A 23,216-nucleotide genomic window follows, 5' to 3' on the forward strand; every position below is an offset into this window, starting at 1 on the left:
CTGCCTTGATGAGAACCACAAATTTTCAGATAATTTGATAAAGGTACCTTTGATAGGGTTGCATGTTTTAGTTCCCCTAATGTACGCATTGGGAGTATGTTCGCTGATAAATATTAATGCTTTAGTTTGAACACATCCAATTTATCTTTAGCTTGGATTGGGAGTATGTTCGTTTGCAAAATTATTGTAAAAAAATGAAGCCTGAAGTTATCAGCGATCAATGACATTCATATTGGATTTTGCTAGCTAGAAAGTTTTCTTGAAACTGATTAGTAAGCTTACGTGGAAAAGATTTACTGATCTAGGGACAAATTGATAGTGGTGCCTCCACTGGTTATTGCTTATTCAACCATTAAATGCTCACGAAAATGCATGCATACCTGGCATAAGCTCCTGGCATGTGTTTGTATTTTAGAAAAGAAAAAATCATGGATGTGTGGATCACAGTACTTTCTCTAGTCGTGTAGACATGCATTGATGTTTTCCTTGACACAATTTTTTCTTGTGCACATATAACAAAACTAAGTCAGCAGAAGCTTCACTCACTGTTTCTTTCCTTGTTTGTGCTGATTGGTGCATATGGTTGTTCCAGCATGCTGTTGCATTTGTGAAGGACGAGGATAGCCCTGAGGCTGCAGCCCGGAAGCTTAGGGAGATCGCCTTCAGGCGTGGGAACAACGACAACATTACATGCATTGTTGTAGAACTACTGATTTGTGTATTATTTGAATGAAACCTTGTTGGTCATGCACAGAAATTACTGTATGGAAAATATATATTTTAATATGTTGTTGCTACTGTTTTAAAATAATTTTTTTGTGTGTTTAACTCCTTTTTCCTGTGAGGCTGGCTATATAGAAATATTTTTTTTAATCGGGGCGAAATCAATTTTTCTGTGAGTTCACTTAGACCGACAGAAAAAAAAACATGTGTTTTTCTGTGTGTTTATTTCTTTTTCTGTGTGGATTAACACACAGAAAAATTAGTTTTAATCTGGGCGAACGTAATTTTTCTGTGCGTGTAACACCCACAGAAAAATTATTTCTGATGGTGAACCCACAGAAAATTTTGATTTTTCTGTTATTATATTTTTGTGGGTATTTTTCTGAGGTTACACCGTCAGAAAAATATTTTTCTGATGGTATTCGCATTTTTCTGTGTGTTTTCGCACATACAGAAAAATGCGAGATTCCAGTAGTGTATATGTAACCTTTGCGTTCAGCTCCAAACTAGGAATCTTGTGAGATAAGGTCGATCCTCACAACAACCGGCGACGGTGACTACTCGCGCTCTACGGGAACGACAGGAGTGTAAACATCTAGATAAGCATCCAAATTAAGGTGATAAGGTCGATCAAAAGCCGGTTACTCGCGACACCTACGGCCACAATTTGTACAGAAATCATATATATTTTGGCAGTTTACATTCTTTTGATCTGGAAATGGCGAACCTTAGTTTCCTCAAGTAATAAGTACCTATGCAAGAACAAATCTGCTAGAGCCTATATATACGGCACAGTAAAACTAAAACTGTAGGCTTTTGCTTCGACGAACGCCCAAACTACCTGTGGTTTAGCTGGAACACATATACACTCAATATTTTGCTGAAAATCTTTCCTGCAAAAGAAAACAAAACACAGAAATAAACTAGGGTAGTCATCCTTCCCGCTTCACTGACCGATCAAACATATGCTTGAAAGAGTTGCAAATGCAGATATCACTCAAACTACTGTCAGTCACACATCCACCAGGTTCGAACTAGGCTGCATCGCCGGATCGGATCGAGGCCTATAACTGTCCAAACCGAGCGGTCCAAAAGCTGTTAAAGCTCGGTGCATGGATCCTGATCGAGCTCCTCCAGAAGAAGCCATCCACCGAGACTTGGAGAGAGGTTCGCTCCGGTCTTCCGGATGAAGCTAAGCTAGCTGTAGCGGTCGAGGAGGGCGTGTCTGTCAGCATGTGGCAGCAACCAGCAACTTTTTTTTGTTTTTGGAAAACTAGCCAGCAATTATCTGCGAGCATTGCATTGCCCACCACGCGTGCCTGGACTCCCCGCCAGTATAAATACCGTACCGGCGCGGCGCACACACCGCCGCCCAGATCGTGCAATTTGAACTGCATTCTGAAGCTCAAGAAGCCACCCGGCCCATTCCACGCTATAGTCACCATGTTGGAAAAGTGTGGCAACTGCAACTGCAGTGACAAGAGCAAGTGTGTGTAAGTGATCTGATCGATCTGCCGTTGCCCGTTGCTACCCCTCTCCCTCACTGAGTTTAGTTTGGCTCTACGTTTAACGCTGTACTTCAAAGTTTTGATTTAACATTGGATAACAGCTGCAAGTTGGCTGATTATAACTGAAGGAATACCAGTACTCAACAATTGAAGCTTGGATTATGTCTCTTTGTTCAAGTATCTATATATACCAATATATGATGTTCAGCGCATACACGTCCATGTGTCTACAAGTACTAACTTTTGTGCTCCTTGAATTACTACCATGCAGCAGGAAGAAAAGGAGCAGCTATGGCGTCGTCATATATGTAGACGCCGAGAAGAGGTACTTGCCCGGCCGTTGCCCCTGCCACCTCTTGGAAAACCTCATCAGTATGCCTTTAGAGTTCACACAGGACTTACTGTTATTAATTGGAGACCCCAATAAAACATATCACATTAATACTCATGAGACACACTAAAAAAAACATAAATCCTAAAAATTCTCTCGAAAATATGAACATCACCGACCTTTTACATTATGAAAAATAACATAAACTAATCTCTAAATCTGCTTCTAAATTACTGACTTATGCCCTTATTATGAAAGATAATCTAAAATACCCCTAAATTTCAACCTGAAATGACCATCTATGCAATTGTAGTAATTTAATTTTTCATGAAGTTAAATTTTAGGTTTATTTTGGACTTGTTAAATTTTGTTTAATTATAACCTTAATTTTATATTTATTTGGACACTACTAGAATGTTTTTAAGCTTTATTTTTATTAAAACTACATTTATTTTCAAATTTTAGAATATTTTAGTGAAGTTATAATTTTAAAATTAAATGTTTGCACTTATTTTAAATTTTCTAGTGATAGTAAAATCTTAAATTGGAGTTTTTACTTAATTTTGAAGTGTTTAGAATTTGGTTGGTTCATCTAATTATCCAAAAATCTGATATGAGGCCCAAAAATAGCCCTGGACATGATGCAATAAGATACTCGAATAAAAACCATCTCATATTTTCATGAGAAATTCAACTTTTAGTATTGTAATTTGGATCTGGCAACTGGCATCAGACATGGATAGATGGCCAATTTTTCACCCTATTGAAAAGTACATTCTTCATAAAAGATAAATGTGTAGGATATTAATAGAAAGTAGTTGTGAAAGATATGTTTTGGGGCATGTCGTACGTTGTCCAAAATATCAATTGTTTGTAAACCCGGAGGGGCTGAGCTTTGATGAGCAATTTCCACATGAATCAAATATTGAATTACAATGTTGTCACATGATCAATTTATTGAATATGGATATATATATATATATATATATATATATATATATATATATATATATATATATATATATATATATATATATATATATATATATATATATATATATATATATATATATATCATGGATGGATGCAGCCACTTGGAGAAGGCGGCGGCGGAGGTCTCGCCTACGAGCACGACGACGGCGAGCGCAAGTGGTTGACCACGCACGGCTGCAACCTGCAACAAGTGGTCTGCGTGCCCCTTCAGGCTTGTCGCTTATATATGCTTGCATGATTCTACTCGTTCCATTTCAAATCACATGATATTTTGGTTTTTTTTAGATACATTGCTCTTGTTATGTATTATTACATAAAAAAAGCAGCATATCTAGAAAAAACTAAAATATTTTATAATTTCGAACGGGCAGAGTAGCTTATTATTACCCCTACTTTATTGTTAGCTTAATTTGACGCTTTGCCAACATATGTGAATGCTCTAAATAAACGAGTATGCTTGTACCTCCTGGCTCATCAGTAGCACTATGGTATTGTGGGCTGTGGCATAGTTCAATGCGACACATGCATAGGCCAAAGCTAATACAGATCGAGTCCAGCAACACAGTCCCAAAGAAAAAAGAGGATATAGGAAAGAATAATTAGGACCAAATTAAAGTGGAATATATATATATATATACACACACGAGTAGTAACGTATAATATTGTATGTTAAATGAAGACAAATTTGCCGTGGGACACTCGAGAAACGTATAGGCCAGTTCACACTGTCAGACTGAGACTTTACTACCATTATAAATTTGTGGGTCTTTGACAGTGGACATCGTGCAGATTATTTTATTTGATTTTTACTTTTAGAGAGTAGGTACTAAAAATGTCCATACTACCGTTGTCTTCCCCACGAGCAGCAAGGGGGACATAGGGAACAGAGAGGTGGCGCGCTGTCGACGGCCCTGATGCCGGCGACGCTCTGTTCCAATGCGGAGCCAGCCTCGGGCGCGACGTTCTAGCGAATCAGCCGTCCTTGGCGCCTTGGCGGCTTCTTCCACGGCGTACGCGCTGTTCTTCCGAGCAGAGAAAAGGAGAGGAGCAGAGGGCAACGAACAGTAGCAGCTCTTGGCGTTGCTCGGCATTAGGCTCCGGCGTGGAGGTAGCCGGGGCAGCGGGGAGAGCAGCTAGCAGCCTCGTGTGGTTAGCGGCGGCCACGCTCTCTCGAGAGAGACTAGACCTGGCGCTGCCGAGCTCCGCCATCGTCGTGGCCGTCTGCTGGCAACGCGCCACAGCTCCTCGAGGCGAAGCTCTGGCGAGCTCCCCTGCTGCCGTGCCTGGGCCTGCTCGGCCTGCGCCCTCTCCAGGACCAGGCCCAGCTCGTCGGCAGCCGTCACTGCGCTTCCTAGCTCCTGCAGCTCCAGTCATGGTCGCCGCCGGCCAGAGGTTGAAGACGAGCAAAACATTTCCTCCGCCTTCTCTCTCCCCAAAACGAAGAAACGGATAAAATAATCAGTGCGATGTCCACTAGCAAAGAACCATAAATTTATAACGGTACTAGACAAATTCTTCATGTGACGGTGTGAACTGGCTAATTATACGTATCTCTAGGATCCCACGACAAAAATTGCCTTAAAACAAAATTAAAGGAGATGCATATGCACGAGCACAGTACCTTCAAACACATACATACATATATATATATATAGAACTACTACTCTGTAGCTGGCTATAAAATAACTTATTCTGTAGTCACTTTGAGTTACGATAATTACTATGTTAATTTACGAAATTATAGTAACTCCTTATTAAGTGGTTTACTATAATGTTATGATAAATATCCACATGTATTATAGTAACCCAACTATCATAAATATGTATTGACATTATCGTAAATTAGTATATAAAATTATTGTAAATGGAGTAATAACTCTACACACACACACACACACACATATATATATATATATATATATATATATATATATATATATGTGTGTGTGTGTGTGTGTGTGTGTGTGTGTGTGTGTGTGTGTGTGTGTGTGTGTGTGTGTGTGTGTTAGTCAGACGCTAATCAGACTCCTTTCTGGAATCCACTTATTTCAGTACAACCGGTCATAAGAACAAAACCCCAATATAATAAAACCCATCAGAAATCAAACCAATGGAACTATTACTACTTAAGGTACGTACGTAGACGATGATCATTCTTCACAAGAAGAATAAATTAACACATAATAAGGTCATGCATGCATGTGAATCGAAACAACACTTGGATATGTCCCCTGTGTGTTCCTCCACCGGCCCCTTGGATAGATGGACCAGCACGTCAATGGATCGATCTGCATGTGCGTCGCTGGATGTCTTCGATAGTCCGATGCATGCAAAAATATATATAATCCTCAACTCATGTGGTCATGCCGTCAACCGTCATGGATGGGAATTACGTAGCTAGGAATATAATAGGATGGATCAGTTGGTGTTGCGTGCGCAACGGGTGATGGCGGAGCAGCCGCGGCGGTAGGGGTTGGCGGCCTGCTGCGACGCGCAGTTGCTGTAGTAGGAGCGGCCGCGCTGGTTGCACGGCACCTGGTCCGCGCGCAGCGCCGCGTAGCTGATGTACCGGTTGGTCGGCTTCCGCGCAGCCAGCGCCCGCCGCAGGAGCGCGTCGCCGCCGCCCACCTCCTGCTCCTCGTCGCTCGCCACCGCGCACTGCCCCAGCGTCCCGTCGCACGGCACCGCCCGCACCGCCCCGAGGTCCGTAGTCGTCGGCCCGGCGCCGGCGGACGCCGCCCAGTAGAGGAGGCAGGCCGCGAGGGCCACGAGCGTCGCGGTGCCGAGGCGACCCATGAATCGCATGCACGAACGTAAGGCGATGTGTTTGTTGTTCTTGCTGTTGCGTTAAGGATTGCTGGAGTGCGTGGGCGGATGGAATGGCACGCCACAGCCCTTGGTGGCCCTGGCTTTCTAGGTGCAGGACGATGGGAGTGAGAGGCTGAGGCTTGCTGCACGGGAGAGAAACGAGGCCGTCCGCGCGTCGTATCTCGCAGATGCGGCGGTCCAGTCTTTCGGATCAGTTTCATGTTTGGCTCGGCTCGGCCGAATCCTCAGCCATTGAACGTAGTTGGGCCGGCCCATCTGAACTGCTCATCGGTAAAATCTTCAATGATCCATGGAGGGCTAGTATTCCTCCAGGGAAAATGCACTTGATCCATCAAGTCCGATTCACCTTCCATGCAAGATTGAAAAATTGGTTCGTGTTTTGAAACCTTCCGATTTTGCTCTTTGAGCAGTTTTTGCCTATGATGTGGTGAGAGAGAGATAAATCAAATTATGTTGATAGCTTAGGGGGGTGAAATGGACTTCATGAAAAAAGGTTGTGTCGACACAGAATTTTTGTCCCGTGCCGAGGACATACGCAGCAAGCCAGAAGGGTCCGTTCGATGGAGCAGATCCACCTAGCTTCAGCGCAGGGATGGTCGATCCTGCACGATCCTCCCGAGACGTGCCAGTCAATTTGACCCTGTAATTAACAAAGAGAGAAAGTTCATCAGTAATTAAGGGCGGAACTTGCCGATGTTGCCAGACAGTCCCGAATGTGCGGCTATGAGAGCCGATATGAAAGGAGATCGACTAAATAGTCAATTCCAGTATATTCATGAGAATGAATCAATTAGAGCTCATGGGGTTGTGTAAGAAGAATCGGTTATCATTAGGATAAATATCATTAATCGAACAAATATTAATCAATGGTAATAAGATGTCAACAATGATCGGTTTGTGCTGAGCCAATGATTATAATTAACCGAACCCCTTTTTATATAAAAAAACAATTCAACACTACTTAACCGTTTAATAAAGATAAATCTAATAAACATGTTAGATCTCATCTATCATCATGACCAGTGGGGCATGAGGCAGAATCATGCAGGCCGTATAAATAACAATAGACTCGACGACCCTAACTCATTACTAATATCAGTGGGGCATGAGGCAGAATCATGCAGGCCATAATACAATAATAAGATCATGGGGCTAACATATCTTTCAACATATCTTTACTTCAACGGTCTCGTGATGCGAACTATTCGTAAAAGCGTTCGGCTAAAACAGCCGATTCAGGCATAACGCATAGTTAAAGTCATGCCTTACCAGGAATAGATCTACTAAATATCGATCCCCACTCCACGGTGCTAACAGTGGGGTGTGAGGCAGAATCACATAGGCCGTGATAACGGGCCGTGGAACGGTTCTCTCTAGCCAATAGATCTACTTAAGACGCAACATGCCTTAACCGCACGTTATGCACGATCAAGATTGATGTAAAACAGTGGATAAGACATAACTCATCGTTTAAGGTGTAGATTGGATCAGTTTTAGGTTAGCAAACGATGGGTCAAATAAGATATAAGGCCGATCTAAATCAATCTCAATCGGGCAGAGTGATATTGCTGTAATTAGATAAATAATAAAAGCAATAAATAATATCGGTAACTTAATGAATCTACCAAAGACTGTCATTCTAAGGTAGAGCCGATAACTTGACCTTGGTCTAATTCAAGCAGTGGGGTGTGAGGCAGAATCACACAGGCCATACTTGAATTGAACAAGAGTCGACAACTAGCTTATACTAGAGCCGCAGTGGGGGTCGACCGGATCGATACAGCCATACGAACAGAGGTATAAACCATGACGGTACTTACAGACAAGCAGTGCAGGTCGACCAGATCGATGCAGCCATACTCGCTGAAGAACTTACCGAGATCTACTCTACTCCTACTCCTAAGGGGTGGCCGGAGCCGAAAAAGTAATTGACTTGTATTTGGATTAATTGATTCTTTTTATAATAGTCGGGGTCTGATATTTATACCCGGAGTCTAAACATGAATCCTACTCGAGCACGATTCGTTACAATCCTTGGCATAAACGAAAATATTCCTAATTTTAGATAACTTGGACTCTAATCTTTTCCTTTTTGTAGAATCCGATATATAGTTTCCTGGCGCCAACCGTAGTTCATCATCGCTATCCGCTGACATCATCCCAAGAGACCCGATTACAGAATCGTGGCTGACATGGATCTTCTTTGATTGGCACAATCTTGGAAGCCTGCGAGTAAACAGGTTGCAAAAATAATATTTCAATAAATCAGCCAAAATATAATTGAAACTTATATGCAACTGAAAATCCAAAACCCGATTTAATATTACAAAATTCATATAAACTTATTTTAACTCAAAAAATATATAACTAGTTTTAGATTTTTTTTTCTAAGTCATGATTTTATCTTATGGTGCCATCTAGTTTAGAATTATTTAAACCTTATATAGTCGACCTTCTTTTAATTTATATTTCTAATAGAAGTAGTCTACCTAGATAACACATATTGCCTAGGAGTTCAAGGGACTTGAACAACAACACTAGTATTTTGGGTCTGTTTGGTTTCCTATGACTAAAATTTAGCTACTAAAACTAATGACTAAACTTTAGTCATCCCTATTTAGTTCTAGTCACTAAAAGTGACTAAAGGTAATTAAAGCAGTTCAACAAAGACCATACTATCCCTAATGAATACCCAAATCAGGGTGGGGGACCAGTAATAATGAGGGGCAGCCCTTGTCCACTGGACACTTTAGTCCACTTTTAGCTACTTTTGGGTGACTAATGTGACTAAACTACTTGAATCACTTTTTAGTCAGTTTGTTTGTAACTTTAGTAGCTAAACTTTAGCGGGGACCAAACAGGCCCATGTATCCACATCATACCCAATTCTATTTAGTATGAACAGACAATTGAGAGCTCAACACCAGAAGATGGATATAGTTGTAGCTTTTCTTATTTGGATAGGAAATAGATAATCTAGCTACACGATTTTGGAGCTACCTCGGACAGCCTCCATCTGCTAGGTAGCACCAAATCTAAAAAGGAACATCTCCCACAACTAAAAAGAATAAAACGTGGATATTTTTTTGTGCGACATTCCAACGTGAGCCCATAGTTCTGCTTGCTGCGATCCAGCACCCGTCGCTCCTACGCTCGTCCTTGCGAAGGAAACAAACCTCGCTCCCATGGTTTCAAAAGGAAACAACTATGAAAAGAACGTGCAATCGTGATCATCGGAAAAAATTCCCGCCTGGCTCCACGAAATCACGACACCTCTTGTTTCACCTTCCTAAATCCCTCACCCTCTCGCTCTCCTACAATCACGGGATTCCCCGTCGCGGCGCGCGTGATCTCCTCCAATCACGCGAGCATCTCCTCCACCTACGCTCGACCGCCTCAAGTGAATCCCCAAGCCGGGCACAGCGAGACGCAGCCACGTCGCCCCTCCCTCCATCCGCTGGCCAACAGGCGCCTCCTCCCTCTCCTCGGCCGCCAGCTGCAGCCACGGCCTGGCCGGCCACGACCCAGCGCAGATCTAGAATCGACGCGTGCCGCCACTACCCGCTCCTACTGGCCTACCCCGCCGACGCCGACGCCTCGCCGCTACCACGCCGAGGCCGCCGCCTACCCCGACCTCGGCCTTGGTCCCATCTGCGAAGGGTGTTTGGTCTCCATCGTCCTGCCTTTACCACGTTGGTTCACAGGGCAGAAGAAGCCCCAGCAGCAAATGGCCTCAGCGGCGGTGGTGAGGGGCGCATGGAAGGAGAAACCAATGATAGGGATGGCCCTAGGGACTCCCAGCGCCTGCCCCACCACAATTCCAAGTGTGAGGCATGCATGAAGGATCTGCACGCACGACACGACTAGGGTCTGCTGGTCACCATGCCAAACCCCAGGCCGAGGTGAGCCCCTGCCTTTTCTCCTCTCCCTATCCATGTCCCTTTTTCTCCCTCTCCTAGATCTGTGGTGTCCTTCTTGAAGCAGCAGGCGGTGGAGGAGCTGCTCCGGTGAGTGGAGGAGCTGGAGCAGGCGGAGGCGTGGCTGCTCGGTGAGGAGGAGGCCGCAGAGAATGAGTCGTCGGTGGCTGCCTAAGGAGGAGAATGTAGCGTGGGGGCTGCTACAGGAGCTCGACGTTGGGAGTACCTAGGTCAAAGAGTATGTGGGATTGCCCTCGCCATTCGTGCTCCCATCGGCCAATCTCGATGCCGCCTTTCATGTCACCCAAGTTCGGCGACACCCCCTTTGCCAGCATCTATTGCGTTGTAAGCTTCTGAACCATCACATGGTAGAATGCTTTGACCCTAGCCCTAGATCAACTCCTACTCGATGTCTCAAATTCAGAGCCTCTGGCAAAAATATTTGCGTACTCCTTGTAGTGCTGTGCAGGAAGCACGCCGAGAAGGGCTCGATGGCAGTAAGTTTCATCCTGAAGGTGAAGAGGTTGCAGTCGTTGTACACTTGTACCTATTCTTGGAGCTCAGCTTAGCCAAGATATTAGAGGTAGGTTGGTGGTGTCATCACTGGAGTGTGTTCATGGTAGTTTACCTCCTTTGCGTGACAGTTGAATGTGCGGGCTTCAAAACGTAGGTGCAGACATATCATTCGCTTACAACTATGAGGTAAAATGCATACTTGCTAATCATTGTCCATTTCATGGCTCAGAACTCATGAGTGTGAACTGCGCAGTGAAAATTTAGTTTAGTTAAAATGTTAAGTGCTCAGCGGTATTCATGCTTGCTGCAATTAGATGGCTTGGGTCGGGTTGCTTCTATTAGCCATATATGTATGTAGAAGAAATTGAGATATTGCAAAGGCCTTGCTTGTCATTGATGCTGATATGACAAGTGAAGGCATGCCCCTATTGTAAAAATGTTTTCCTATTGCAACCAGGATTGTTATGTTTTTGCTTCCTGAGCTGATATGCCAAAACTAAAATTTGGATGTGAGTATGTGACTAAGTATTCGTCTATTTTACTGCCTTCTGAGTCATGTTTCCATTTTAAATGAAAAAAATACAGATAGAAATCAAATATGGATTTTGTTGCTGATTTGTATTCTGAGGATTCAGCTATTCAGTCCAATGGGTCACCAATAATTTTTGCAAATTTAGTAGGCAATATTGAGCTGACAGAGGATCTTGATTAAACACCACGGTAAACAAAAATCACATTAGAATTTATAGGATCTCAGTCAACGTTAACAAAAACCTGAGGCATTGCCTATATTTTATTATGCTGTGTGATCTTATTTGGTCCATTGGCTATTGGGGGATGTTATTTTGTCATTAATCTTGTAACAAAAAGCACCAGCACCAGCCTTTCTGTTCAGAGCAAGTTGAAGTAGGCATCATTAGTCTTACCAATGTCAGAATTGTGATAAATTTCCTTTTTATTCATCTACTGCAGCTCTAACTCCTTTTCAACGGGTGAAGCCGGATAGTGTCAAAATTACAGATGAAAGGCTTTAGGACAACTCCTATTGGACTAAGGTGCTTTACTGCTTTGTTGGTCATGTGTGCACATGCGGGAGATTTTAGCATTTATCAAGCTAAGCCTTAAGCACTAGCGCTAGCTTCTTGTGCTTATTGACTGCCAACTTATTTGTACTCTAGACCTTAAAATGCTAAAAAAATCCTAGGAATGGGCACATTTAGGTGCTCAATCAGATTTTTTTTGTTTCTTCATATCCATGTTTGGTGTAGCTCCTGTGTCGTGTTTCATATTGGTGTGATTAGTTCTAATACTTGCTGCATCAGTCATGTGCTTATTTTAACAACTAAAATGGAGCATGGTCCAAACACCATTATTCAGGCCTATTGAGTTTGTCATATGTGCTAACAGTAGCAGCTTATACAAGTTTTAACCTAGATAACCTTATGTTCAATCCTTGAACATGGACATTAATGAAGGTGTATTTAGCTCAGATGCATTATTGCACCCTCAAGAAGTTCCATGTTATGAATCACAGCATATAGTACCCAGATTTACCATTTTAAATTTAAGATGTTTCACCACACATTTGGTCTGGAATGATCAATGTGTTTGCCATAAATTATTTTCTTAAGTTTGTTTTCTCTATGTGCAATTAAGAGATTTCTACAGCGTTGTTTACTTTCTTGTGGCCTGTGGCCACCCCTGGTCGATTAGTCGATTTGTCGAAAAGGAAAGAGCATCTTTACAATCAATTAGATATCTTGACCTATAAGCACGAAAGATAGAGGGCTTGATATGGGTTTCCAACCCAAGTTATGAGAATTGTTGAGCAAATAGACATGGCTCTACCTGGTTTCAGACTATAGACCATACTATTTTGTGTGACTTTCCCAAAGGAAATCCAGGTTACCTATTCTTTTTGTCTTCTTACCATAACTGTTATGTTAAACCTAGGCATTGCATGCATATAAGCATCCCTGTATAAAAGTAAAAGTTGTTCTTCCTATAATTTGTGGTCCTCATCACACTTTTGTATTGTTTCTTCTTACTGTTATCAAGTGTGACTTACTGCCGTCTTCATTGATTCAAATATGGCATCAGGATTCACGTAGGCTTCATAAGCATTGGCATAGTCTGCAACAAGAGCTTCCTAGCAGGGTGGACTCTTCGAGGACACTTTCACATGTCATGCCACTAGCTCTTTAACAAGCAGCCAAAGAGCACATGTAGCCTATGGATGTTTTGGTTCGGAACTTCTCTGTTTAGTGCATATTTTTTTCAAGAAGGGATTAGTCGTTTTGTCCACTCATGTTTTTCTATAAGATTGCGCTTGCAACGTAGCTAATTAAGTTTTGCTATTTTTATTCCTCATATATTTTCCATGCTCCTCTTATTGTCTTTGTTTTCTCTACCGCACATCACGAAAATCACACTCAAAGCATCCCTTTTCCTTTGGTAAGGGTATAACATTATTAGACTTCAATTGTTATGATTGTATTTGTTTTTTTTGTTCCCGTAGCAACACACGGGTATGAACCTATATATAGAACTAATAAATTTATTTGTTAAGTTTTGCCATGTTCATTTATCATATGTTTTCCCTCTTATTGCCTTTGTTTTCTTTGCTACGGCACATCGCGAAAAACACACTCTGAACATCGTTTTTTTTTTGTAAATGTATAACACACATTTAGACTTCGATTGCCGTGGTTTTATTTGTTGCGTTCTTGTAGCAATGCATGGGCATGAACTTTGCTTTTTTGGATTAAATGTCACTTTAATGTCGGTATTTATTTTCACAATATTATTATCTTATCATGCGATCCGTGTATTTTAAGTACAAAAGTTTAGTTGTTCCGTAGCAACGTACGAGCACGTTACCTGTCCTTTTATTACATGTAATGGTTTCTGTTTCTTATTTACAAATGTGCAACTAAATTGTATTTGGTAGGGTTTGAATTATCAGCATAAAGATAACACATCAAACTAACGTGGAAATAAGTTAATAAAATATTATGAACCAAACAGTGTTCGCCTAAATGGTCTAAACAGTCGATTAAACGACCACTAAATGGTAAACGGTGGTAAACTGTTTTGTTTAGGGGGTAAATGGAAATTAAACGGTTGACTGTTTAAACGATAAAAAAACGGAAAAACGGTCTAAACGGCCTAAACGGAACGGAGATAAACTGTATTAAACAGGCTAAACAGCTGTTTAAACGGTTGTTTAGGCGAACGTGAGGTTAATCTAGTTCAGTTTTGTATGGATAAATTTGTATACTTAAGTTTATTATATTTATAAATATGTACACTTGATATGTTACATGCATAAATATCTATATTTGGTTCTTTTCACGTGCATAAATAATTAAATATATATGCATACCAAAATAATTGATTTTTACTCGGATAAATATGTATAAATGCTATAATACTTGATTTTTTACATGCACATATATAATTATATGTATATTTTTTAAGTACAAAACCGTTTAGACCGTTTAACTTTGTTTAAACACCGTGTAAATAGCCTAAACGCTAAACGAAGGGCGACCATGTAAAGACCGTTTACCGTTTAGTAAAACATTGGAACCAAAGAACTAGTTTAGTTTCACGTGGTTGAACTGCTCACCTAGCATTCAGATCCTTGTTTCAAGATGGGTCCTCGCATTTTTCTAGACTTATTGTACAAATGTACAACACTACTTCTTAATCATAGACAACATGCCTATCGACATCGAGACTTTCTTAGCATGACTTCATCAATCAAAAGATTTGTGCTCATAATGGATGGGTGAGCGTGCGTGTGTGTGTGTTCATAGATGTGGATGCGCATCTATAAGGACCGAATGACCCATGACCCAAGAAGGAGGTGAACTGGGCTCTAAAGAAATTAATAAAACAATCTTGGTATATGCAAACTCTAAGCCCCTTAGCATGTTGTTCTACTAAATTAAAGCAATCTAATGAGTCCTTAATCATGCCCATAGCAAGGATCACACTATGAATAAAAGGTCTTAGATAAGCAAGTGTGAAACATAAACTAAGCACACTAATATGAACCCAAGGAGAATCCTATCTTTCAGTCATCCAACACTGCGGCTCAGCTTTAGGATTTTTTTATGCGTGACTTATTTTTATATGGTGAGAATTAAGGAGACATGCATGCATGAATCACAAATATCCTGGATTACAAATAAAGATTAATTATATATCACATAGTTGGTACCAAGCCTTAATAGTGGGATGAAATTGTGCATACTACGTGCGCGCATGCGCGCACACATGAGCAGTAGTACTAGTCTTTACATATAATTCCACAGTAATGTAGCTCCAGTTTCTCACTTGCAGTCACATGATCACGGACAACTCAAGCTCCAGGGGTCCATTATTTATCTTCCCCCTGAAGACATTAAAAGAGATCAGGATGGCAAAAACTGCTATGAGATGTACTTGGAGAGGAAATTTTATGTAGCCAAGTGGGAGGTTTAGTCCTATGGACTCATGTTTTCTGACAACCAATTAATATGTCATTTAGAAGAATTTACATGATATTATGAAACATTTGAGGGGTGTCCATTTAAATACTTTTCAAATAAATGTGGCAGATAAAAATCTACCTAGGTTGAAGTCTTTCCGGTCTTCCTGCTGGGAGTAAAACTGAGGCTTCTGCATGATGTTGAACTCCAGGAAGCTCCTTATTGGGTCATAAGGAATAAAACCCTGCTGCTGATACTCACTTGTCGATGGTGCCCCCATCATGTTCACTGTCTGTTGTGCCCTTTCATTCTCTTCAACCTGTGCTTGTGAGACAGTTATTAGCTTGTTACAATATTTTTCTTTAAAGCTAAGATAACTTAGCATTTCAGTAACTACAGTTCAAAAAAAATTCTTCTAAGAGTGATCACACAGTCCATAGCAACTAACAGGTTACTTACCCTGCTCCTTAAGTACAAGTTGTCATTCTGCAACTCCATTTCCTGAAAAGATGAAATTCTTGTTTTATTTTGTTCAATGTCGAGTAAATCAATAAATTTGTGAGAGGAAAAATGTTCTCTTGTTGCTCTTTACCCTTCTCTGCATGTACTCGAGTTCAGAACACAGCACTTCGTTCTGCAGAGTTGGATGCTCATTAATTGCGTAAACAAAATATTTCTTTTTCCACACATAATGCAATAAATAGAATTGACATCAGAAAAAGAAAAAAGGACTTTTTGAAGTTTGAGTGAGGATAATTGTTATTATATATATAGTGCATAGTACCTTTCTTGCTCTAATCTTTCCAAGGCCTTTGTCTAACCTAGTCTCCAGGTGCTTAAGGTCCTTGTGGCTCATGGTTGTGATAGAATCACCTATCAGGGCCCTGAAACATCGGGGGCTTATAAATTCATCAAATGACCTTTCTGTTTTGTTAACAGATCAGGACGCACATGATAATTTTGTATAAAAACTGAACCTGTTGGAGTTCTGCAAGTTAGTGATCTGCTGCCTCAGCCTAGCAGATTCCTGCTTGTAGTGCTGCAAGTTTGCAAAAGTTCGATTAGTAATATTGCATACTGCTGTTGATTTCTATTTCAAAATGTTAGTGGAAGTTCCTTCGACATTCATAACAAACAGGTCTGACTGCAAAATGTGAACTAAATGGTATAATCATTTATCAATTGCAAGAAAAGCCAATGTACTCCAATTAATTTATTTCATACAAATCTATTTGTAGGAAAAAGAAAATATGTGCAATACCAAAACTCCATTTGATCACACTAACTGCCATATTTATAAAGTTGCGCGCCTGCACAACATGAAGTATCTCTAAAGTATATGTAAACCTTTACAACAAATTCAGAGCTTTGTAGACTAATTTAGTACTAATTAGAGCTACTCTTTCCGAAAAGAAAATAAGGATCATGCAATCCAGACCTAAAAGCTATCAAAGGTATTTTTTTCAGTTTTTTCTGTTTCTAACAACTGGTCTGATCCCACATCAGCTACATGCCTCCATAGCAATTCCCAGGCTAACAGATATATATATATACCACATGTCAAAAAAATATCCTGAGTCTAAATATATATACACAATCACTATCGGAAACAGGTGATTTGCCGAGTGCATTCCATCGGGCACTCGGCAAAAAAGATGTTTGCTGAGTGCTGCAGAAACCACACTCGGCAAAACAATGGCACTCGGCATACCAAACTCTTTTACTGAGTGCTGAAAAAAGACCACTCGGCAAACTAGGAAAAAACACTCGGCAAAATAGAGACACACGGCAAAAAACCGCCACGTGGACATCCGTCAGTTAGTGTACCTGCCATTAGGAGTTTGCTGAGTGTCCATTAAAGTTTGCCGAGTGTTTTCCTTTAGCACTTGGCAAAAATTTATTTTACCGAGTGTTTTTTTTTTGCACTCGACAAATAAATAAGTTTTTTTCTCTTCTGACCTTGAAACTTTTTCTACTCTCCACATGCAACATGTGGTACTACATGTTAAGATTTGGTATATTTCTGGATCTGTTTGCTATATTTAATTAATTTATTGAATTTCAAGGATTTTTTTGGTATAAGTCAAATTTGAACTGCAAGTGATTCAAATAATAGAATAAAATGAGTGGAAAATGATATTTATATTATTGAGTCTGGTGTGAGGCCTTACCTGGGAAATAAAAAGAAATTTCGAAGATCTTGTTCAGAAAAACATGACCATTAACTTGTGGCCGAATGATTTTTAAATTCTAAAAAAAGCAAACGAAGTCTGAAAATCATGAGATTTGTCAAGATCTCATGATATCATACGTGGAGGCCGTGGTAAAAAATGAGGAGGTTTCGCACAATCTGTCACGTACGATGTTTATAAACCGAAGTATCACAGAAGAAGAATCGTAGCATTGAGAAGGATTCGGTAGGATTTGGAGTTAAAATGACGGTTGAATTGGGGTTTGACTTCAAAACTTTTTGTATAGGCAATAGAGAACATAGATTGATCCACGTGAAATTTTGGTAATTTTTTAGATCCGTTTGATAATTTTAATTTATTAAGTGCAATTATAGGATTTTAATTGATATAGATTGAATTTGAGCTACAACTGCTTGAAATAATAAGTTTTTTTCTCTTCTGACCTTGAAACTTTTTCTACTCTCCACATAAAATATGTGGTACTCCATGTTCAGATTTGGTATATTTCTCAATCTGTTTGCTATATTTAATTAATTTATTGAATTTAAGGAATTTTTTGGTATAAGTCAAATTTGAACTACAAGTGATTCAAATAATAGAATAAAATGAGTAGAAAAATGATATTCATGTTATTGAGTTCGGTGTGAGGCCTTACCCAGAAAATGAAAAGAAATTTCAAAGATCTTGTTCGGGAAACACGACCACGAACGTGTGGCCGAATGTTTTTTAAATTCTAAAAAAAGCAAACGAAGTCAGAAAATCATGAGATTTCCAAGATCTCATGATATCATATGTGGAGGCCGTGGTAAAAATGAGAAGGTTTCGCAAAATCTATCATGTACGATGTTTACAAACCGAAGTATCTCAGAAGAAGAATTGTAGCGTTAAGAATGATTCGGTAGGATTTAGAGTCGAAGTGTCGGTCAAATTGGGGTTTGACTTCAAAACTTTTTGTATAGGCAATAGCAAACATAGATTGATTCATGTAAAATTTTGGTAATTTTTTGGATCCGTTTGATAATTTTAATTTATTAAGTGCAATTATAGGATTTTAATTGATATAGATTGAATTTGAGCTATAACTGCATGAAATAATAAGTTTTTTTTCTCTTCTGACCTTGAAAATTTTTCTACTCTCCACATACAACATGTGGTACTCCATGTTAAGATCTGATTTGGTATATTTCTGGATCTGTTTGCTATATTTAATTAATTTATTGAATTTCAAGGAATTTTTTTGTATAAGTCAAATTTGAACTGCATTGATTCAAATAATAGAATAAAATGAGTAGAAAAATGATATTCATGTTATTGAGTTCGGTGTGAGGCCTTACCTGGGAAATGAAAAGAAAATTCGAAGGTCTTGTTTAGGAAACACGACCACGAACATGTGGCCAAATGGTTTTTAAATTCTAAAAAAAGCAAACGAAGTCCAAAAATCATGAGATTTGTAAAGATCTAATGATATCATATGTGGAGGCCGTGGTAAAAAATGAGAAGGTTTCACACAATCTGTGACGTACAATGTTTATAAACCGAAGTATCTTAGAAGAAGAATCGTAGCGTTGAGAAGGTTTCGGTAGGATTTGGAGTCAAAGTGACAATCGAATTCGAGTTTGACTTCAAAACTTTTTATATAGGCAATAGAGAACATAGATTGATTCATATGAAATTTTGGTAATTTTTTGGATCCGTTTGATAATTTTAATTTATCAAATGCAATTATAAGATTTTAATTGATATAGATTGAATTTGAGCTATAACTGCATAAAAAATCAAATAATATTCCTAGAAAAATCAAATATATATTGTTCAGTGAATTTGAGAAGATATTTTTAAAGTATATTGAAACAAAATTGAGGAAAACACGTTATGGAAAAGGAGGGAAATAAAAAAATGTTTGCCGAGTACCTATGATCTGACACTCGGCAAAACTAGGGTTTGCCGAGTGTCAGACCTGGTACACTCGGCAAACCGCTTCACGGCCCCACACACACGCACTAGTTTATGGTTCAAAAATGAAAAAAAACAAAACGGGTTTGTCGAGTGTCCGCGATCTAGCACTCGACAAACCTTGGCTTTGCCGAGTGCTAGATCACGGGCACTCAGCAAACCTCCATCGTACACAGCCTCGGCCGCACACACACGCACACACACACATGCACACCCGCGCCCGCACACACACACACACAGCCAGCCACCGGCACCGTGCCCACGCCAGCCGCCGGCACCGCGCCCGCACCAGCCATCGGCCCCGTGCCCACGCCACGCTCGCGCCAGCCGCAGGCCTCGCTCCTACGGCACGCCCATGCCAGCCGTAGGCCCCGCTCCCACACCGCGCCCGCGCCAGCTACCGGCTTCTCACGCATGGCCCCCGCATGCCGCCGTCAGCCCCATGCCCGCACCCGCCCTGCTCTAGTGGTTCCCACCGATCGCCCCACTTGGCTACGCCTTTGTCGGCTCGTAGCATCATGCGTGCGGCCACACCCCTCTCACGCTCGTCCAAGCACCCAAGCCGAGCAGGAGCAGGCGAGCCACCCCATGCGCAGCCACCCTCACCGCCCTGTGCACCCTCCCTTGGTGCCCTGCCCCACAGCCGCCAGCCCCTGCGCTGCGCTCGCCATCACCGCACCACACCCACCGGCCCCTTGCCCTGGCCTTGGCCCCGTCGCCCCCTACGCCTCGATCAGGTAAGCACTCTGAGATTCTAGAATGACTCATCATTGCAACATTATTTTGTAAGCACCCTATTTAGCAACATTACCTTATCTGGTGACACTAACATAGCAGAATAAACTCTTGTGTACTTTCATATCTGAATCTAGATAGTACCTGCTATTGCTAGATGTTCGATTAGATTTTATTCTTAGTTTGATCTGATGGTCTGATGAGTGTCATATTGCTGTGTATGTGGTTGTTGGCCATTGTGCCGTTGGTTTGTTGTAGGTTTTGGTTGCCTCACTATGCAGGGGAGGTGCTGCCGAAATTTACAATTAACACTATTATGTTCCTTTGTTGCAGGAGAGGCTAATGCAAAGATCATTCCCCACCGTCCTCGACTCATCACTTTGCAGGACAGCAAGGTGAGGCATCCTACACCCCTCTTTCCATATGATGTTCATATATCACATAACCTAGCTAGGTGTCTCCTGTTCGAAAGAGATACGGTTGGAAATATACAGATCTTTGCATATCTATAACCGTATCTATTTCAAATTGTCCATGTTTTTGGACAACCCGAGTATGTGTAGATGGGGTTAGTTTCCATATGGTACTCTGATCTGAGATAGAGTTTCGGCAGCATCTCCCTATTATTCTCTGGATACATAATCTCCCTGCTAGGACGTGTATTTGGAGAATAGCATGGAGGTGCTGCTGAAATTCTATCTCGGATAGGAGTAGAGCATGGAAACTAACCCCATCTACACATCCTCGGGTGGGATTAGGACCTATCTTCACCTATTAGACCACCACATAGGATTTTGTAGATGCAATTGATTTTTATATTACTTGCTGATATGTTAGAGGATGGATGACTGTGAGTGGATGTACACAGGCCGCTCTAGTCAGGGTTTGTTGACCGATGAATGGATTGAGAAGACCGATGCTTTCTTGGAACTAGCATTTGCAAGGGTTAAAGGAGCATGTGCCACTTGGTGTCCCTATAGCATTTGTGCAAACACATGTCGACAAACAAAGGTGGTCATGAGTAAACATCTTTGCAAGAATGGATTTACGGCAGACTATACCCGGTGGATCTACCATAGTGAATCCGATCATGTGAGAGATGAGGTCATGATACAACGCATCGAGGATTATGATGTTGATGCCAGGGTAGGAGACATGTTAAATGACTATCATGAAGCACACTTTGATGAAGGACGTAGGGAGGAGGCGCCAGAGACAACCATAAAGGTGTATTACGATATGTTGTCTACGGCACAGCAACCCTGTCATGGGCATGCCAAGGTTTCTCAACTGGATGCCATCACACGCCTAATGGCCGTAAAGTCCCAATTTAGCTTGAGTCGAGAAGCCTTTGATGTTATGCTGATAGTTGTTGGTAGCCTGCTCCCAGATGGTCACATCCTGCCAAAGAGCATGTATGAGGCACAAAAACTCCTTCGTGCACTTAAGATGCCATATGAGTAGATACATGCTTGTTCGAAGGGATGCATCTTATTTAGAAAAGAACATGCAGAAGCAAAGTACTATGTGAAGTGTAAATCATCTAGGCTCCTAGAGGTAGACTCTGGTGATGGTCAGAAGAGGAAGCTCACCATCCCTATGAAGATCCTACGGTACCTTCCATTCATATCGAGGATCCAACGGCTTTATATGACTGAGGAATACACGAAACAGATGACATGGCACAAATACGGACGTCGATATAATCTTGAGAAGCTGGTGCATCCATCCGATGGTGAAGCATGGACAAGGTTTGATATGATTAATCATGAGAAATCTCTAGAGGCTCATAATGTACGTGTTGCGCTGGGAACAGATGGGTTCAATCCTTATGGAATGGCGGTTGCCTCATACACTTGTTGGCCCATGTTCATTATCCCTCTCAATCTCCCCCCTAGCGTCCTCTTTCAATGATAGAACATATTCTTGTCGTTGATAATTCCTGAACACCCGAGGACAATGTCTATATTGTGGCTCAACAGGCCATGCAAGTTTATTATCTCTCATACCCGTGCCAAACTATAGACCGTCTTAAGGGTTGGGATGTTGTGTACAAGGTATCGCCATACGGTAAACTACCTATCCCAAACAATCAAGATTACAACATAGACCCCAACACATATGACAGAGAGTTCTTTCAAAAAGATGGGCTTGAAGGGAGTTTTGAGATAGACTTAACCAAAGCTAAGGGTATGGAAGTAGACAATTAAAGTGGTGCTGACGAGGACACCAGAGATGAGGATCAGAATGGGAAGGACTTAGAATTACTTCAGTGATTACATCTATGCAATGACGGTGATGACAACATTCCACCTTCGGAGCACAGGGATGATTATATCGACATGCGTGATAGTGATGATGAGACTTATGATCCAGCTAATCTCGATCATGATGATTATTTCTAATACATGTATGATCCATGCTAAATGATTTATTATTTGTCATACCATGTTATTTTCTAAGTATGTTTTGTTTATTTTGCATCTATTTTGATGTATTATCTATACTAATTGGTTTACTCTTTTTTAATTGCAGGTGATTGAACAATGGTGGGTGGTATGAAGAGGATAACGTTGCTTTACTCAAAAGCGATAGCGATGCGTAAAGGGTCCGATGCAGCTGAGGGGTCCAGGGAAGAGACCTCGGGGTAGACCCAGGGGTCGAGGGAAGGGTGGAGGCAAGACAAGGCCACCATCGCTTGTACCTTCGTCGCCGTCTGAGTTACCTTTTGCTCACTCATCCCTTGAGGAGGAGGAGGTATAGGTGGAGGAGGAGGCAGGGGTGGAGGAGGAGGAGGCTGGGGTGGAGGAGGAGGCAGGGGTGGAGGAGGAGACAGGGGGTACCTCTTCCTCTACTTCGTCGCGTGTGTGGTTGCGAGGTCCCTCGACCCTCCTGAGGCGACCGATACCTCTTGAGAGACGCCCGCTGATTCGACCCAATGGAGACAAGTAAGTAACTTTAGATGTTATCACTAATTTTGTGTTTGATATGTTCAAAATTACAATAGAAACTAATAATTTATCTTAATCGCTTGGGTAGGG

The 23,216-nt window shown here is 41.2% G+C and overlaps 2 protein-coding genes and 1 long non-coding RNA gene across 3 annotated transcripts; 1 reads left to right on the forward strand and 2 right to left on the reverse strand.

Annotated features, from left to right (window-relative positions):
- The first annotated feature begins 2,094 nt into the window (after positions 1-2,094).
- On the forward strand, positions 2,095-5,411 carry LOC136514192 (uncharacterized). Its single transcript, XR_010773562.1, has 3 exons — positions 2,095-2,216; positions 2,503-2,556; positions 3,653-5,411. It is a non-coding gene; the product is annotated as an uncharacterized lncRNA (long non-coding RNA).
- A 156-nt stretch (positions 5,412-5,567) lies between these two features.
- Positions 5,568-6,448, reverse strand: LOC136514169 (protein RALF-like 33). The gene has a single exon (XM_066508166.1). It carries the CDS (start codon positions 6,358-6,360, stop codon positions 5,974-5,976), a length of 387 nt encoding a protein of 128 aa, XP_066364263.1. The 5' UTR covers positions 6,361-6,448; the 3' UTR covers positions 5,568-5,973.
- Positions 6,449-15,310: 8,862 nt separating this feature from the next.
- On the reverse strand, positions 15,311-19,856 carry LOC136510619 (MADS-box transcription factor 58-like). Its single transcript, XM_066505009.1, has 8 exons — positions 19,679-19,856; positions 16,432-16,439; positions 16,273-16,334; positions 16,080-16,179; positions 15,888-15,929; positions 15,755-15,796; positions 15,437-15,614; positions 15,311-15,327 (listed from the first exon to the last, which is right to left on the reverse strand). Exons 1-8 carry the CDS (start codon positions 19,854-19,856, stop codon positions 15,311-15,313), a joined length of 627 nt encoding a protein of 208 aa, XP_066361106.1.
- Between the last annotated feature and the right edge of the window lie 3,360 nt (positions 19,857-23,216).

This window comes from Miscanthus floridulus, chromosome 16 (genome assembly GCF_019320115.1).
Source record: "Miscanthus floridulus cultivar M001 chromosome 16, ASM1932011v1, whole genome shotgun sequence".
Classification (NCBI taxonomy): Eukaryota; Viridiplantae; Streptophyta; class Magnoliopsida; order Poales; family Poaceae; genus Miscanthus; species Miscanthus floridulus.

What these genes read in the sequence shown, in the direction of transcription:
- LOC136514169 (XM_066508166.1), bottom strand. Translation starts at nt 6,360, where the DNA reads ATGCGATTCATGGGTCGCCTCGGCACCGCGACGCTCGTGGCCCTCGCG.
- LOC136510619 (XM_066505009.1), bottom strand. Translation starts at nt 19,856, where the DNA reads ATGCGTGAGAAGCCGGTAGCTGGCGCGGGCGCGGTGTGGGAGCGGGGC. An exon ending in AACTTGCAGAACTCCAACAG is followed by an intron (nt 16,180 to 16,272) that starts GTTCAGTTTTTA and finishes CCGATGTTTCAG; the next exon opens with GGCCCTGATAGGTGATTCTA. An exon ending in TCGAGTACATGCAGAGAAGG is followed by an intron (nt 15,797 to 15,887) that starts GTAAAGAGCAAC and finishes TCATCTTTTCAG; the next exon opens with GAAATGGAGTTGCAGAATGA.